Source organism: Aulonocara sp. 'chitande type north' Nkhata Bay, linkage group LG11, assembly GCF_057382095.1.
Source record: "Aulonocara sp. 'chitande type north' Nkhata Bay isolate Kocher_YH1m ecotype deep benthic linkage group LG11, A_spYH_male_GT1.1, whole genome shotgun sequence".
NCBI lineage: Eukaryota > Metazoa > Chordata > Actinopteri > Cichliformes > Cichlidae > Aulonocara > Aulonocara sp. 'chitande type north' Nkhata Bay.
In genome coordinates, this window is record NC_141354.1 from 32,656,203 (window position 1) to 32,673,281 (window position 17,079).

Sequence of the window (17,079 nt, forward strand, 5' to 3'; positions counted from 1 at the left end):
GAGGGTCCTGCTACTTTCAAGGTCTATCTGATTGTAGTGTAAAAGTGTATTTTGTGACACTTTGACTATTTTAAAAACATTTCTTATGTACAAATCTTTTATTATTTGTTCAATTTGAAGTCATTGCAATAAATGAATAGAAATAAAATGATGTATATAATGTTTGCACTAAAACACTAACACATTCAGCGTCATTACCACTTGTTAGCAACACCATCTAAAACCAATTCATGGCACAAATGTGAGAAGCATCTATTGCTGAAACAAAAAATGATCTCAAATGATGCCAACATGATGCTTTCTGAAGTACAATTCTTCACTTTATCAAAGCAAAAAATTTACAATGAAGCAATGATAAAACAGACAAAAGTGTGATAAAGGTGCTGTTAATGTGAGTGTGTCATCTCATTTCTGATTGAAATGGCAGTTTTATTTATATACCACATTTCATTAAAAGCAAACTTAACTTCAAGAACATGAATTGCCAAATGAAGTAAAAAACAATAAAATATAATCAAACAAAACCAAAACACCTACTGAAATAAAAAAGGTTTGAAGTTTTACCGTTTTGATGTACATCTCAGCTCTGACCACTAGATGTCAGCCACCCTCCTTCTGCCCGCCGCTAAGTTTTAATTGAAGGATGAATGTGGTTGATTCCCCACTTCAGTCTCTCTCTTTCTCTCTCTCGCCCCCCTTTCTACACGACTCTCTACCATCTCCGTCACACAGCCAAAATAATAAAATGCTGACTTCTCAAAGTGCTGTCAGTATGCCGGTCTCAGCATAGCAGCCCTGAAGCTTGACACACAGGAGAGAGGGGTGGGGTGGGGAGAGAAATAGGGGGTCGAGAGAGTGAGAGGAGGGAAAAAAGAGAAACAAGTTTCTCTGACAGCAGGCTCTGCCTTGCCCAGGGGCTTCAGCACTGCACTTCTGTGAAGGTAGGTGTGAGGCTGCTCTCTGTGTCTGTTTCAGTGAGTTTTTACTGGCATGTTTTAATGGCATCTCTTTGCCTCTTTGTGGGGCTTTCCTTCATCCACACTCTGTTGTGTCACTATGAGGTGTTTGTAAAATAGGAGAAAGGTGCTAGACAAATGGTATTGTCCAAAAATATGGTGTTTCTGTAAAGTTCTGTGCTTTTGTGGTTGATTTAACTATAAATCAGAAATGAGTTTTTTGGGGGGTTTTCTCCCAGATATAGCATCTAAAAGACATTCACTTAAATGAATCTATCAGTATGGTATTTGTAGGCTGCCCATCACTGTGTAAGTAATTTGTCACCGGGGATTTGGAGATGTTGTCTCAGGAGTCTGCAAAGTTTGGAAACCAGAAAAGGCTAAAGTTTACACGTGGCCTGCTCGTCCTCTCCATTTAACATCCATTAGTGCCTGATGTTTTACTATTATCACCAGGTCAGATTGTCTTTTTGGGATTGAATGGTGTAATTATATTAAAAGCAGGGACCTTTCATTTTATGTAGATGGGACCTTTTGGGTTTTTTGGCTCAGGTACAATGTTAGTGAAAGCCACAGTATGTCTTAAAAATGAATTTCTTCAATGGAACCCCCCAGCAAAGTGGTTCTTAGGGTGCTCAAAATGGTGCTCTGACTTGGTCTCACGGAGCAACCCAAGCTGGGGAGGATTCACACAGCTGTAAGTAGCTGACTTGTGAAGCTAAAATTAAGCTGAAGGGTGATTTGGAATGTTACACTTGGTCGGTAAGACGTGGAGAAGATGGCTCGCTGTTGGTGACAAATCTTCTGAGCTCTCGGTGGCAGAACGAGGCCTTAGCCTGCTCACGAGCAAAAAGAAAAAAAAACTTTTTCTGCTAACGTTACAGAAAATTGGATCTACCAAAAGAGCAAGGGAAACAGTGCAGTACAGTATTTGGAATCCCTTTAAAGTTTATTTATGTTCCAGGAAAGATAATGCACTGACACAGAAGCAGAGTGTAAATCATCTTGGAGCATTTATGAGTGCGTAACCTTTGTCACTATGAAATCTAGACGCTTGTAATGGTCTTTTACTTGTAAAATGCACTGTAACTCATCCCTGCTGCCTGCTTAAATGCAGTACTTTGACATGTATTCATTAGAACTCCTTGCATTTAAATTAAATATGATAAAAGTTATACGATGATAAAAGTTACCTTATAGTGAGTCATGGTTTTAATGCATTCACAATAAGTGCTTCTATCCTTCAGACCTCTAACAATCGTTGCTCCAAAATGAAGCTGCACCCATTTTTTTCTTCAAATAACTTCACAGAAGTTCAAGCATTGAAATCTCTCAATACTGGAGCTGCTGTAGACAACATAGTTGTGAAAATGCTTGTAGAAACTCAATAGATGGCTTGAGATGGAAGGTTTGTAAGGGCAGGATTTTAACTGTTGCAGACACACACACTGACAGCTGCAGACACCATGGATGAGCAGTTGTTCTTATTCCACTTTTTTCAGGCCTTCTTGGCATATGCCTGGAGACACTACATTGTGCCTGAGCAGTGCACAGTGTAGTGTAGTGTCTGCTAAAACAAGTTTGTGTGATCAAAACAAATTTATGTCACTTGGACCCAAGCGGGCATAGTTGTAGATGCAGAAACTGTAACACTGGCTTAACACTGGTTTAATAGGTGCAGTCATCAAGGGGAGTGGAGACCAGGCGTCTGTTCCTGTTGAGGAAAACTCCGTGTGCTTATCAGTCTTAGCTGAAATTTGCCCTGTGAGCTCAGTTATTCTGACTGACTGGACTTTTGCTCCCTTTGAGCAAGTTATATGAAGTTGGCCTGCATAGGTGTGATCTAATCAAAGGAGAGTGGGGGATACGTCAATAGCGACAGTCTTTGATTTACAGCTAAAATAACATTTAGTTTCTAGTTTTAATTTTTAGGAGGTAGAATTACTTGATGCAAAACTGTTTATACAAATGAGTCAAAGCAATGGGTTAAAAGGGACCTGGATTGAATGCTGCTTACAAAAGCAGTACTTATCTCAAGAGACGGTTTAAGGTTTACGTAAAATGACACAGTCTTATCTGAAACAAAGAATCAAATTTATCTGAATTTGAAAAAAAAAAACTTTTTCAGATCAAAACAGAAAAAATATGACCCATTGGACTTTTGTGATCTCACTAAAGGTTAAAAACAAAACTGTATTTCAATGAAACATCAATAACATGTAGCTGTACATTTATAGCCAGGCTTAGCTGAGATCACGACTCCTATAACTAGAGCAGCTGCAGGTGCAGGACGTGGTTGAGATTTTAACTGGAAAAAGAACGGTCCAGAGCCAGCTGGCAGTGGCAGGTGACGGTCGTTGCACTGCTCCACACCCACTTTGCTTTCTATCATGCAGAAACCCTGCTGGGACTGCTGGAGACAGATGCACATGCACAAATACACCATCTGTTTCCAATGTGGACAGGGGCTTCCTGGAATGTGTCAAAACACATCATTTGATCAGACTGTTAGTTTACCAGAGTGCTATTTTCTATAGTCTACCAAAGCTGACAGCAAGCAATTCCCTCAAAATTGTAAAGTTTTGACTCTGTTTTGTAGTTTTCATGTCTCAGTGGTAGTTTTGCCTTTTGATACTTTGAAGGTTAGCTTTCTGATTTGTCATTTTCCCCCTAATCTATCTTCCCTTTGTGATTATATGACCCTTCAAGCCTCTATAAGTTAAGAAAATATGTTCTTCGGCGCTGGCAGGCTGTTGGTATCCAGTTGTCTGAGCCCTCACTCTCAGCTGGTCAGAACAGCCATGTATTTAGCTCATCAATAAGTAAGGCTCAAAGGCTTGACAGCAGGCAAATCACATGAGCTGAGTTTGGCCAGAAACCACTTTAAAAAAAGGGAAAAATGAATGATCTAGTTAGCCTCATTTTTTTTCATGTCACAATGTTTTGGATTTATTACACTGTCTGCTTCAAATGCATGAGTCAGACTAACATAAATATATATGAATAGGTAAAAAATGACATTTATCAGGCATTGCAGATTACATCATTAGTTTTCTTTTGATCATAGAAAAAAGCCCCACAATGCATCTTTAAATTTACCAATTTATTGATTTGATTTGACAGATTACCAGATAGTGTTCTGTGAAAAAAAAAGGCATTTTAAAAAAGGAGTTCACTGTAATGACTTTTATTGATCTGAAGTCACATTAAAGCATTTTTGTCTGCATCTGTGACATGATGGTCCAGCAAAAGATGAATGACTCTGTAGCTGACTGATATTTAGTGGGGTTTTTTTTTTATAGCTATGAGTCTACTTTAAAGAGCTGGGGGAGCTTTACTGTCAAGAGACTGGTAAAACCTTTCATCCGTGGTAAAAAGTGAGTCTAAGTAGATTGATGCCTCACCTTGACCTGTAAGCTGCATCTTTTAAATCTCCTCTATCTTCCTCAACACTGGTTTATGCGATCCAGTGTTTGCGTCCCTGGCTTTACACATTAGAGGCACGCAGTGTTGATGAAAATAAAGATATACTTTAGTACATGTTATTTTGTGGGGTACAATATAATTTAATGGCCTATATTTTGTTTAAAAAACTCTGAATTCAGAGTTTTCACACATATGTGTATACACAGTACTCAGTATTACACAGTCACATTATGTGTGGGGACTAGACTTTACTGTGGGCATGAAAAGAAATCCCCACAATAAAGATTTGAAATTTTATGGGTAGAAACATGGCTTTTGGTTAGGTTAGGTCTGTGAAATTGATGTATGTCATTGTTTTGTCCTGTATGTGTATGCGTATTTGTGTGTTTGTGTGTGTCTGTCTGCCCTTTCTAATAAAATGTAACCTGATCGGTGACTAAGAACACAAACAAGCTTTCAGTCTCAGACGTTTTATGAAGAATAGAATAGAATAGAATAGAACAGAACAGAATAGAATAGAATAGAGTAGAATAGAATAGAACAGAACAGAACAGAACAGAACAGAACAGAACAGAATAGAATAGAATGGAATAGAACAGATTAGAATAGAATAGAATAGAATAGAATAGAATGCCCATTAATCGCAAAGTTATTTAGAGCTTCTGGAATAATGCAGAACAGTGCAGTTCAGTTCTATTTCCATGGTAACCAAGTTCCCATGGCGTCGTCAGGGAAACCAACTCATTTGGTTGTGTTGTATCACGACATTATTTTTTACTGATTTTCTAGAGAAACTCTGGTGACACAACAAACTCACAGGGCCTTACAAACAAACACAAGGTGTGCCTTTCCACCTCAGGCCGATGTCCTTATTCAACTTTTCATATCAGAAATTTTGTGTGTTAAATGTTTCAGCTTTTTCATGTGTTTGTGCTTTTGTTTTGAAAAAACAATGATCAAGAAAACAAGTGAAAATCCTAAAAGGGGATGTGGCTCATTTGTATGTTGTAAACCATTGTTATAAATAATTTATATCTTGATACACAGCTTTTATTTTCAATTCATTTAAAAATGGAAATGAGAAACTTGACATCTGCTGCACATATGCAGTCACTAATTTGGACCATCTTGAATGTGTTTCGACAAACTTTGTTTCAGTATAAATGAAAATAAAGAGCAAGGGCTCCCTGAAACACAAAACCCCGCAACCACAATAGAGTTATTTGAGTGCTGGAAAAGTACACTTTTCAGATCACTTTGGATAGTGGAAAGTTACTCTGAATTATGCTGTCCTAATCCATCCTTGAGCACGTGATTATGTTGTCATGCAAAAGAACTGCCTGCTATAAAACACTCGGAGTTATAGATGTGAGTGGTTTCTGACATCACGCTAGCAGACGGCCTGCAAGATACAATATTGTATGACCTGATCTGCAATGGTTTTCGCTCTGTGACCAAGTTGGGAAAAAATTTGGAGTAAAAATGAAAACACTGGCCCTTTAACCTGATAGCTGCATTACTCATACTTTGACCCAGATGTATACATGTTCTGTCACTGTGGTATTTTCATGTTTGGGGAGCCCTGTGGTGTTGTATGTAGACCACACTCTTTGTTATTTGAGGCTGGTGTGAATTAACTGCAACGTTTTAATGTGTCAAAAGCATAACTGTGTCACTGAGTTTTCATCCCTGGGTGCAGATATGTTTCGGGTGGGTCCACAACTGTATCAGCGAGTGTCTGTCAATGATAAATAAGGGATTGCACTTTCCACTCCTCTCTTCTCTCCATTTGACTATTCTTAGTCACTGTGTGGTAAGCTGAGGGTTTAAAGTTACAAAGACCTCATTCTCGCTCTCAGTCTTTCGTTGCTTACACTTCTTCGTGTCACTGACTCTCTTCTGTTAAAACTGCAAAGCATCAGTGGGCTCTTCTGCTGCAGTTTGCTTTAAGGTGAAAATAAAGACTATGCAAGAATGTGATCTGGGGGCTGCTGTAGCATATTTCCACAGACACTGCTTTCCTGAGTATTGCAGATGTATTATTGGAAGCGCATCTATTATTATCATAATAGCATTATTGAAGCACTCTGGATAGGGCAGCTGATAGGAGATCATGATGCTACTTGCCAAGGACAGTGGTTGACAAAATACAAAGAAGGGGACCCCTTGTGGTCCTTGACAGGTTTCCAAGAGGATCCCAGATAAAATAAGAGCTGGGTGGTTTACCATTCACTTATATAGTCAGTAGATCTGCGGATTAAGCTTTCTGACCATGAGCTGTAACATCCTCTGTTAGCATCTGGCTGAGGATTTCAAAAGCCTGTGTTTACACTGCAACATGTTTAATGTAGGCTATAGTAATGCTAAAACAGTACTCAGTCACTCCTTTGTCTTGCATGATTAACAGTCAAAGCTAAGCTTTTTACAATGAAACTGATATTATTGTAAGAGTTTCTAACATAATAAGTGACAGCACAAGATAAGTAAAAGAGGGTTGGAAATAGGACACAGTAAAAGAAGCCAAGGTATGACAGAAAAAAGATTTTAGATAAAAGAGTATAAAGATTGATTGTCCTCTCTTCTTTTCCCCCCTTTTTTACTGGCAGTGCCCTCTTACCCAGGGGTGCGCAGCAGTGTGTATGAGTGTGTGTGTGTATATGTGAGTCACAGCCTCAGGAACCATGTCAGACCCCAGGGACATTGATGAGGATGCCATCCTCAAAGGCCTTAGTGCCGCGGAGCTGGATCAGCTGGAGTATGAGCTGCAGGAGATGGACCCTGAGGTATGGATGATTTGACCTAAAACCTGCTTTTCCAGTGTCATGGGGCTTTAATAGCTGGTTCCTGACATTCACAAGTCTTACCTTTGTGCCGAAAATCTACCCGACATCAGGAGTAGCTTGTTAACCATCAGACATGTGGGAAGTATGTGACATCTAAAGCAAGAACTACATTTTTTGTACCCTTTGTTACTTGTAAATTTTTTACTAGTAGGAGAGTAAAAGCAAATGATGAAGTTTTAAAGCATACCTCTCAGTCAGTAAACTGTAGTGTTGCCATATCAAACATTACCCAATTATAAAGATAAAATAACATGGTTCTACAATGCAGAAAGTGCATGGGTTACAAATTACATTTCATTTTAGTGACTTCTTTCATAAAAGAAAATTTTTTTAATGGGTCTCTCACTTTTCACATTAGATGTAAAAAAAAAAAAAATAGCATCCATTTGCAGAAAATGTTCATTTGATGCACTTTCAGTGCAGGGTAGAACATTACCTGCAAGAAGAGTGAGTCTAGACGTTTTATATAATTCTTAGAAGGAAAGTAAGATAACAAGGAAGGAAGACAACAAGGAACCTTCTCAGCTATCTTTTGGGTAATAAATTCTGCTGCTTCTCTGTTCAGATCATTTGATATACCTAAAACTTTCTACTAATTTAGTCTTATTTTCCCATCAACATAATATGATCCGATGTTCTCCCAGAATGCCATGCTGCCGGCTGGCTTTCGGCAACGAGATCAGACAAAGAAGACCCCGACGGGGCCATTTGACCGTGACGCCCTGATGAAGCACCTGGAGAAGCAGGCCATAGAGCACGAGGACAGGGAGGACCTGGTGCCCTTCACCGGTGAAAAGAAAGGTGGGAAAGCAGATTCTTTGTCTGAGGATTTATGTAGGTGTCCTGTTACATAATATGCAGCAAGTCATTTAATTTTGTTTTCAGGCTAAAGTTTGAACATACAGTAAAAATCTATCTAAGCACTTTCAATATCTCCCCTTTCAATTGGGAATAGTTAGTCACTAATATCAACAATGGAATTTGCAATAAATGGAAACTAGTGATGCGAAAAGCAGATGTTCTTGGGATTCACCACTGAAATTGTGAAGATAAATGAGCACAAAAAAGAGCTGAGAAAGCACCGTGTAGGATTAAGTGAAACCTGAGTTTATTAAAGCTCCATTTGTGATATGTTTTGGGAAAAATCATACAAATAAAGCTTTCATGAGAAGTGAAATTATTAGATAGATAACTTCATTAAGAAATATATATATAAACAAACATCAGATATTTTGTAGTTTTTTTTAACTACCTTTTTTGGCCTTTGCTACCCTTTTGCCTGCCTTTGTCTTCTTATTTATCATCTTTTTCTTTCTGTATCTAGGAAAGCCTTTTGTGGCCAAGAAAGCACCAGAGATCCCCCTGCATGAGCAGGTGATCCTGGAACCAGAGCTAGAGGAGGCCTTGAAAAATGCCACTGATGCAGAGATGTGCGATATTGCAGGTAAGATTTACTATTGCTACTGTTTACTATTACTACTAATTGTTTGGCAGCACTATACTTATGTAGTATATATACTATATACACATTGGTTTTTTACAAGTGCAACTTAGTAAACAGGGCGCTTTTATGACAGGCTTTATCAGGCTGCAGATAATTCCAAAATCTATATTTAGTCTGTATTTCAGGAGCTAAACATCTAACGATCCTACAGGTAATCACAGGTAAAAGGGAACTGCAACTACTACTCTGACCACAAGTTCTTAGAAAAAAAAAACTATGTATCCATCCATCCATCCCCTTATCCAGTGGAGGCTTGCAGGGAAGTTGGAGAGGTTGGGTGCATACTGGACAGGGTGGCAGTTTATCCCAGGATGCACAAAAGACAAAACATAACAGCAATCTCATATTTAAGGAATAGTCCTTTAGTTTGTTCTCTCCCTAATACTGTAATGAGGGGAACCAGTGTTGCCTTCATGAATCACATACATACAATAGGAGACAGATTTCTCAGTCAGATCTGCTCATCGTTTCCAGTGAACAGATCTGACTGAGAAATCAAGGAACAGTGCATGCTCAGCAACTTGTGAAGTAAAGCATACGTTGCTTTATCATTCATTCCAACTGTAATGAGGACCATTAATTTATAAAATGAACATTGTTTTTATTTGATAAGATTTGGAACTAGAGACCGAGACCGTAAACTTGTTAGGGAAATGTTTACTGAGATCACAGGCAAAGGAGCTGGAGGGTCATTTTCTCATAGACTTCTACATAACCAAACATCTTTTTGAAACCAGAGCCATTGCCCTCTTGTACTTTTGTGAGGGATGAAATGGGTAAAATAAAGTGTTAAATGCGAATATTAGCAACGGTTCTGTCCCAGTAAGCCGTACTAATGAGCCGGCATTCATAACACCAAGACCCCGACTCACCTATGACATGTAAAAATGTCTGTAATTACATCTTTTTTATGTGTGATGTCATCTGTTTGTCCTCATGCAATTTCCCATTAGTCGGTGCTTATTAACCAACAATGACATGCACAGCATACTGTGACCTCAGTGTTTTCATCACAGCGGCTTTGACCCACATAGTTCTATTATACAGATCCATTCTCTTTCTACTGCTAGCTTTATATTGTTTCCCTCAACAGTGAGACAGCTCGGTTAATGACATGGCCAAACATGTGACGGGGTCCAATTCCCCACGCTCAGCAACACAAAAATAAATAGGTCTGGCTCCAGGCCACCGAAGGAAGGGTGGAGTGGACATGGGGATGGTGGAGGCAAAGATATTGTATCTGTTTAAAACATACTGTGTTTGCAGATAAAGCCTCAGTTTTCCATGTTTCCAGAAACTTGAAATTAAAAAAAAAGTTCACACTTGTTGGATTGCTTTGTTCTTGAATAATAAAATCATTTAAGAGGTGATTTTGACATTTTTTAATGTACTAATGCATCTTAGGTTAGTAGTAATGGTAAACAGCCAAACTAAAGAAAATGTAGTGACAGTATGACAACTGCAGCTTTGTCAAAGTTAACAGTATCCTGTGCAATGCCCTTTCTGGGTTTCTTAAATGTTAGAGAGAAATCAAAACCCTTACAGCCTTCCTCAGTGAGTTACGTTGCTCATCAGTAATTGGACAAGACCTATTTGGGGGAGCTATTTTACAAATGCAGAAAAAATGAAAACGGAAAACCTTAGATTTTCTAAAATCCTCTACACACCATTAATCCTAAATGCCGGATGGTATTTTAGGCAAAGTCAAACTGAAGCATAAAACATGCTTTATTGAGTGTGAAACCCTGAACAGGCGGTTAGACTCCCCTAATGTGCCAAACAGGCAGGCAGGCATCCGGAAAGGCATAGTAGGGGAACATGTTTGTCCAGCACCATGAGTCTGACAGAGAGACCGCCGTTTTAAGCTTGGATAGAGTCCAGATGGGGATTAAACCTCGGTTAGCCTCTGTCAGTCTATTGTTGGGGCTTTCTGGCAAACAGACTGAAGGGAGTGAATAGCCTGGCTGGCATGTCCAACAAATCACTTAAGGATTTTGATTTATATAAGACAATAGCAGTTTATTTGAATTGGTTTAAATTGATCTTGTCTTGATTTATTTAGATTTATCTCAGTTTATTTAAAATAATTCCAGCATTAATTTTTTTTTAGGTTGCTGTTAGTGTATTTAGCCACTTTAGGATGGCATGGGTGTCCATGGCAAATACTCCCCTTAACCGCCACACACACACACACACACACACACACACACACACACACACACACACACACACACACACACACACACACACACACAAGGACCTTCCCATGGTTAGAAATACTCCGACGTTGAATGAGGAGGTTGGTGGGAAGGTGCTATGCAGGGAGGTGTTGCTGTCACAGCAGTTGGTTTGTCAGAGACTTTGGACCTGGCAGGTTTCGACAAGAGCAAAAAAAAACACAAAACAACTTGAAGTCTGCCTCCTCCTGGTTGTAAAGAGTAACAGCTGTAGAAGGTATTCATTAGTAAATATTTTATATAAGTGTAAGTTCTATTTTTTTGCGTGAGTTCTATTTTTTTTCTAGTTCACATGAATATAATAATGAAGACAACAGTAATTTTATCCAATGATAAACTGCAGAAATTGGGAAAAAAATTATCACAGTATATTGTCACCTAATCTTCAAACTACTAAAACTACCGTGAATATTATGATACTATAATATTACAGTGCATATTAAACACAATAAAATAACACAATACTAACTCCTGCACTAATATGCAGATTGTGAGGTTCTTATTTAATATTTTATTATTTCCAGTTTGGGTTCCTCTTTGCTACATTTCAGCAGTAAATGCTACTTTGACATTACTACTCTAATATGACAGGTATACTTTGTATTTTGAAATGGTCTTTATAGCATTTATGATCAGCTCATATTGCTATACAGTTAAGCTTAGAGGTATAACATGTAAAAGCAGGAGAATATCTTTTTACATCACAATTTTAGCATATGTTAGCAGTTACTGTAAAACAAAAAAGGTATAAATAATTATTTTTAACATCTAACGCTGAACACAATTATTGTGCATCACGTGAATGTCTTGGTTTTATTGTCCTGCAGTGTTATTGTTTTTGTTTTGCTGAGGTGTCAGCTGTTTAAGAAAATCTAAATGCGATACGCCCGTCCTGCACTACCACATCAAACAGCTGACAGACATGGGTCAGCGTATTGCTGATTGTGACCACTGGCAACCTCCATAACAAACCTAAAAACAGGAAAACAAAAAAGCCAGTGAACACTGAACTATAACTTCAACTTAATGCAACAGGAATGATGCAAAGATATAGTTAGTGTTACTTAAGAAAAGCAGTACTTCCTTCACCTTTTCTAAATACTTGCTATTGATGTATTTTTAGGATTAGTTTGACCTGACAAATACTTTAGGTGCCCCTAAACAGAGTCTTTTCTTCTTTTAACTTTGTGTTGTCACAAATTAACACTGTCTCAATGTCAGCTATAATAACACTAAGAATTCTAGAGGCCCGCAGCTTGACCCTGAAAGTTGTGTATTGTGCAAGGTATCTTTACTTCCTTGGGGGCCCCTCGAAAGTGTAAGATTAGAAGTCCCCACTGAACTCAGACAACAGTTTCCTTATCTCATCAAACACCTGTGCACACACACATAGACACACACAGGAGATGAAGGAAAAGGAAAAACTAACTGTGGCACTTTAGGTTTTGTCCTCGCCACAGAAACATTTTTTCCTAGCAAAGCAATATTAACAAACTTGCCTTTGGTATATCAGTACAGGGACACAGGACACACCATTAAAACTAGCTAAAAATATAAGTATAACAGGGGCACAACTCTCTGATTTTATTCAAATAGTATAGATATTTTTATCTGAATGTATTCATGGTGATTGTTTTCCTGTATTTACAGCTATCCTTGGAATGTACACGCTGATGAGTAACAAGCAGTACTACGATGCTCTGGGCACCACAGGCACCATCGCCAACACCGAGGGCATCAACAGTATGTCTGAAAGCCAAAGACATTTATGAGCTATTGCTTATACTCACACAGACAGACGTTAAAATGAAATGCAGACAGACATGTGACAGTACTGTATGTTTTATTGTGTACCGTTTACACTGTAGCCAAAGTTGTGATCATTTATCTCCTTCAGGCGTTGTGAAACCAGATCCTTTCAAGGTCTTCCCTGAAGAACCTCCAAACCCCACCAATGTGGAGGAAACCCTGGAGAGAATTCACAACAATGATAGCAGTCTGACTGAAGTCAACCTTAACAACATCAAGGTCAGCTCATTGGAACGTCACAATTATGAAAAAATTATGCACAGATAAAAAAAAAATGTTTGTCAAAGGGAGCTTGAAGCTGGACTCAGAGTCCTTAAATGCCCAAACAAGATTAATTTCCCATATGACAACAAATATTACACAATCGTTTCAGTGAACCAGCTCATGTCATATGCTATACTGATCCTTGGCTGCAAAACCCGGATCTGCAAGCTTATCAAGTATTCCTTGTTTGCGAACTGAACATCTCCGTATTTTCCTTGCAGGACATTCCCATCCCAACACTAAAAGAGATCTTTGAAGCGATGAAAGGAAACTCTCACGTGGAGTTTCTGAGCATCGCTGCAACCCGAAGCAACGACCCTGTGGCATATGTGAGTAAATTACCCACTGTAATTATCAACTGCTTGCCAATGACAGCAAATTTCCTCAAAGTTTAAATCAATTTTTATGGTATTTATTTCTTTGATATAAAAATCTTAGAAATGTCTTACAGTTTATATCTCGTTCTAGCTACAGATCTGTTTGTTTACTGAATGACTCTTGATTGAGGGTATTAGAGGATATTTATTTGTAGTGTAAAATATCAACTTAAGGTACTGTTGTACCTCTACTGTGTAATATTGTTTCACATAAAAAGAGATTAATTGCAATGACTGAAGTTTTCCTTCAGATTCTATAAAGATCTCCTTTTCTTTGTCACCTGCTCTTCAGATGCACTGTGGTAAACTATAGTTTATATCCGAATGTGTCTGCCACCTGACTATAAAAAATATTTTTAAGTCCTTAAGAGCTTTTAAAATGTGGAAGAAAAATATAGTTTCAATGTGCGTTTCTGTCTGTGTTTCTAGGCATGCGCTGAGATGCTGCAGGAGAACACCAGCTTACAGAGTCTTAACATCGAGTCTAACTTCATCACTGCAGACGGCATGATGGCGATCATCAAAGCAATGGCTAATAACGCCACACTGATGGAGCTCAAGATTGACAACCAGGTTAGAAACAAATTATTGGACATGCTGTGCATCTACAGCTGATAATTTGCAAGCCACTTTGATACTCACCTGTAGAATAATTTAAGCCTGGCACACAAACGTACCATTTGTGTGCAAAACAATGCCAACATCTACAGTTTTACAGACATTAAATTGTAATTTTGTACCAACAAAGTGATTCCAAAAGAGCTATTAACCGAAGACTTGGCATATTTCAGCATGATGTGCAGTGTAATCTAAAAAAAAAGAAAGAAATTAAATTGAAAAACACAATGAAACATGGAATGACCTCCCCAGAGGCTGGACCTGAACATTACTGAAGCAGTGTGGGATCGTCTTGGCAGAGAAGCTTTAAATGTCCTTCAAGAAGCCTGGAGAACTGTTCCTGAAGACTATTTAAAAAAAAATTATAAGTCTGCCTAAAAGAAGAAAAATGGTGGTAACACCAACTATTAATTTTCAAGCTCATTAGAACTGTGCAGACTTTGCCATTTCCATCAATGCATGCATTTCCCATTTTCATGGTAACATATAAAAAAAGACTTATGCACAGCAACCAAAACAAGACATCCTAATTTTTATTGTCCAAGTATGAAATAACTGAGTTAATACTCATACCCAATGACATGCTTTTCTTACTGCTTTCAAATTTAATTCACAATGGAAAAAAGGACTCAGTGCTTGATTGTGTTATCCTTTCATGTATCATATAGCGACAAAAACTTGGAGACTCGGTTGAGATGGAGATTGCCTCCATGTTGGAGAACAACTCCAGTATCCTGAGATTTGGCTACCACTTCACCCAGCAGGGTCCCCGAGCCAGAGCCGCCATGGCCATCACACGAAACAATGACATGAGTAAGAAACCTGAATCCATGGTCAGATAGTCTTGAAATATTCATGTATAATACAAGGAATCATTTAAAGTGTTATTGGATTGTGCAACAGAATATGAAATCGGCATCTTCTCTCTTTTACATAGTTCGTCAGCAAAGATTAAGATGAACACGACAAGGAGTGAGCAGAAGAGCAACCATTAGCCCCTCGAAGCCTGCAAAAACGGATGACTCTTGTGCCAGCTCACTGTGGTGCAGCAGAGCTGAATGAATTCTTCCAAATTAATTCTGGTCACTGTGCCTGGGGGAAACCATGTCTAACATCCATGTTCAACCATTCATTTCATTTACTGCAGCAAGAGTTTTGTAGGTTGCTGAATTTCTCATAAAGGCATGTAGAGATCACAAGCACAACCTGAAGTGTCTTTTTTGTGCTTTTAGTTTATGCGTCACCAACATCAACCCAAACAAATAGTTAACTATTTTCATTCACTAACTCAATGTGGTGCTATATCATATGTGGGAGAGGGGGGAAAAAATCTGTAAATACTTTAAATAAAAATATATATTCGATTATTTTTTGTAATTGTTTGGTAAGTTTAATTTTATTGTTTCTAATTCTTATTGCACACATAAATATTATACTCAACAAATATTGTTTTAAATGCACCAAGAAAAAAAAATCATACTTTGGCACATTTAAGCAGACTATCTACAGGTTGTGAGTAATCTGTATTTGAGCCACTGATACTGGATAAACTGCTATTTACAAAAGTGACAGCATTTTCTTTTCAAAATTGTGTCCATCAAATAATTGCCATCTTGTAAACCTGAATCAAGAAATTACTTAAATAAAACCTGACTGACAAAGTGAAGTCGGCTAAAAGATTTAGACTCAAGAACAGAAGAAAAACAAAGTCCTTGACATCTATATGGGAAGGCTTTGGGACTCCAACGAACCACGGTGAGAGCCATTATCCCCAAATGGACCAAACTTAGAACAATGGTGAACCGTACCAGAAATTGCCAACCTACCAAAATGACTCCAAGAGGACATCAAGAACTCATCCTGGAGGTCACGAAGGAACCCAGCATAACATCTAAAGAACCAAAAGCCTCCCTTATGATTGAACAATAACAAAGAGAGTGGGCAAAAATGGTATCCATTGGAGAGTTCCAAAGAGAGAAATCACAGCTGACCAAAAAGAACACAAAGGCTCATCTCATATTTCCCCCCAAAAAACATCTTGATGATCTCCAAGACTTTGGTGAAAATGTTGGGGGACTGATGAGACAAAGCTGAACTTTCTGGAAGGCTTGAGTGGGGTAAATCTGGCACAAAGCTAACAGCATTTCATAAAAAAACAACAGCAAACCAACAGTCAAACCTGGTGGTGGCAGTGTGATGGTTTGGGGCTTGCACTTTAGTGCTTCAGGATCGGTAACTGATGGAACCGTGAATCAGAATATCAGAATGTCCGGCCATCATTTCATGACCTGAAGCATCAAGCCCACTTAGGCGGCAAAACTGAGTCGTTAAACAGGTTCATGCAGGAAAACTCTCCAGTGTGACTGCATGAAAACTATTCTGCAAAGAACAGCAGACCAAAATTCTTCATCCCTTCAATTCAAAATTCCTTACAAAAGCTTGGTTGCAGTTTTTGCCGTCATGGGTGGCACAACCAGTTATAAGGTTTAGGGGGCAAGTAGGTTTGGATAACTCTTTTCCCCTTAATAAATGAAATGATTTTTAAAAACTGCATTCTACAGGTTATCTTCGTCTAATATTAAAATTTACTTGATGATCTGAAACATTTAAGAAATCAGAAGGGGTGCAAATAGTTTTTCACAGCACTATACATAATCGGAACTGTTATAATCATAATCTCATTTTCTGTGGTAAATATTATATGAAATTATTTCCTAAAACTAACACATTCAGCATTTTAGGTAACCCCCCCCCCTCAAAAAAAACCCTTGATTTAATAAATCACAGCCCTTTAATCGCTTACAGTTTCTTCTGATCTTTAGACTTCCTCCAGGCACCTGAGCTATTTTTACATCCCACCCGGCCCAACGCAAATGTGAAACGGATCCTAGCCCACTGAGCTTGAGTTACCTTGTTCCAAATATAAGAACTAACTTTAAGAGGGTTGCACCCTAATGCACCCACAGAAATTTATGAGCAGAAACAGCTGCTAACCTCTCAGGATTTTCACAGCATTGCTTGCATCCCTGCCTTCCACCTCTCGTT

At 38.4% G+C, this 17,079-nt stretch overlaps 1 protein-coding gene across 1 annotated transcript; it reads left to right on the forward strand.

Moving 5' to 3' along the window:
* Positions 1 to 831: 831 nt before the first annotated feature.
* Positions 832 to 15,401, forward strand: tmod4 (tropomodulin 4 (muscle)). Its single transcript, XM_086312219.1, has 10 exons — positions 832 to 941; positions 6,989 to 7,165; positions 7,870 to 8,026; positions 8,550 to 8,669; positions 12,617 to 12,709; positions 12,864 to 12,994; positions 13,261 to 13,368; positions 13,846 to 13,989; positions 14,703 to 14,847; positions 14,972 to 15,401. The coding sequence occupies exons 2-10, from the start codon at positions 7,064 to 7,066 to the stop codon at positions 14,992 to 14,994; spliced, it is 1,023 nt and encodes a 340-aa protein (XP_086168345.1). The 5' UTR covers positions 832 to 941; positions 6,989 to 7,063; the 3' UTR covers positions 14,995 to 15,401.
* Positions 15,402 to 17,079: the final 1,678 nt, after the last annotated feature.

Bases quoted from the DNA above. Each gene is read 5' to 3' on its own strand.
- tmod4 (XM_086312219.1), top strand. From the start codon at position 7,064: ATGTCAGACCCCAGGGACATTGATGAGGATGCCATCCTCAAAGGCCTT. The intron at 12,995-13,260 runs GTCAGCTCATTG...TTTTCCTTGCAG, and splicing joins TCAACCTTAACAACATCAAG to GACATTCCCATCCCAACACT. The intron at 13,990-14,702 runs GTTAGAAACAAA...TGTATCATATAG, and splicing joins AGCTCAAGATTGACAACCAG to CGACAAAAACTTGGAGACTC.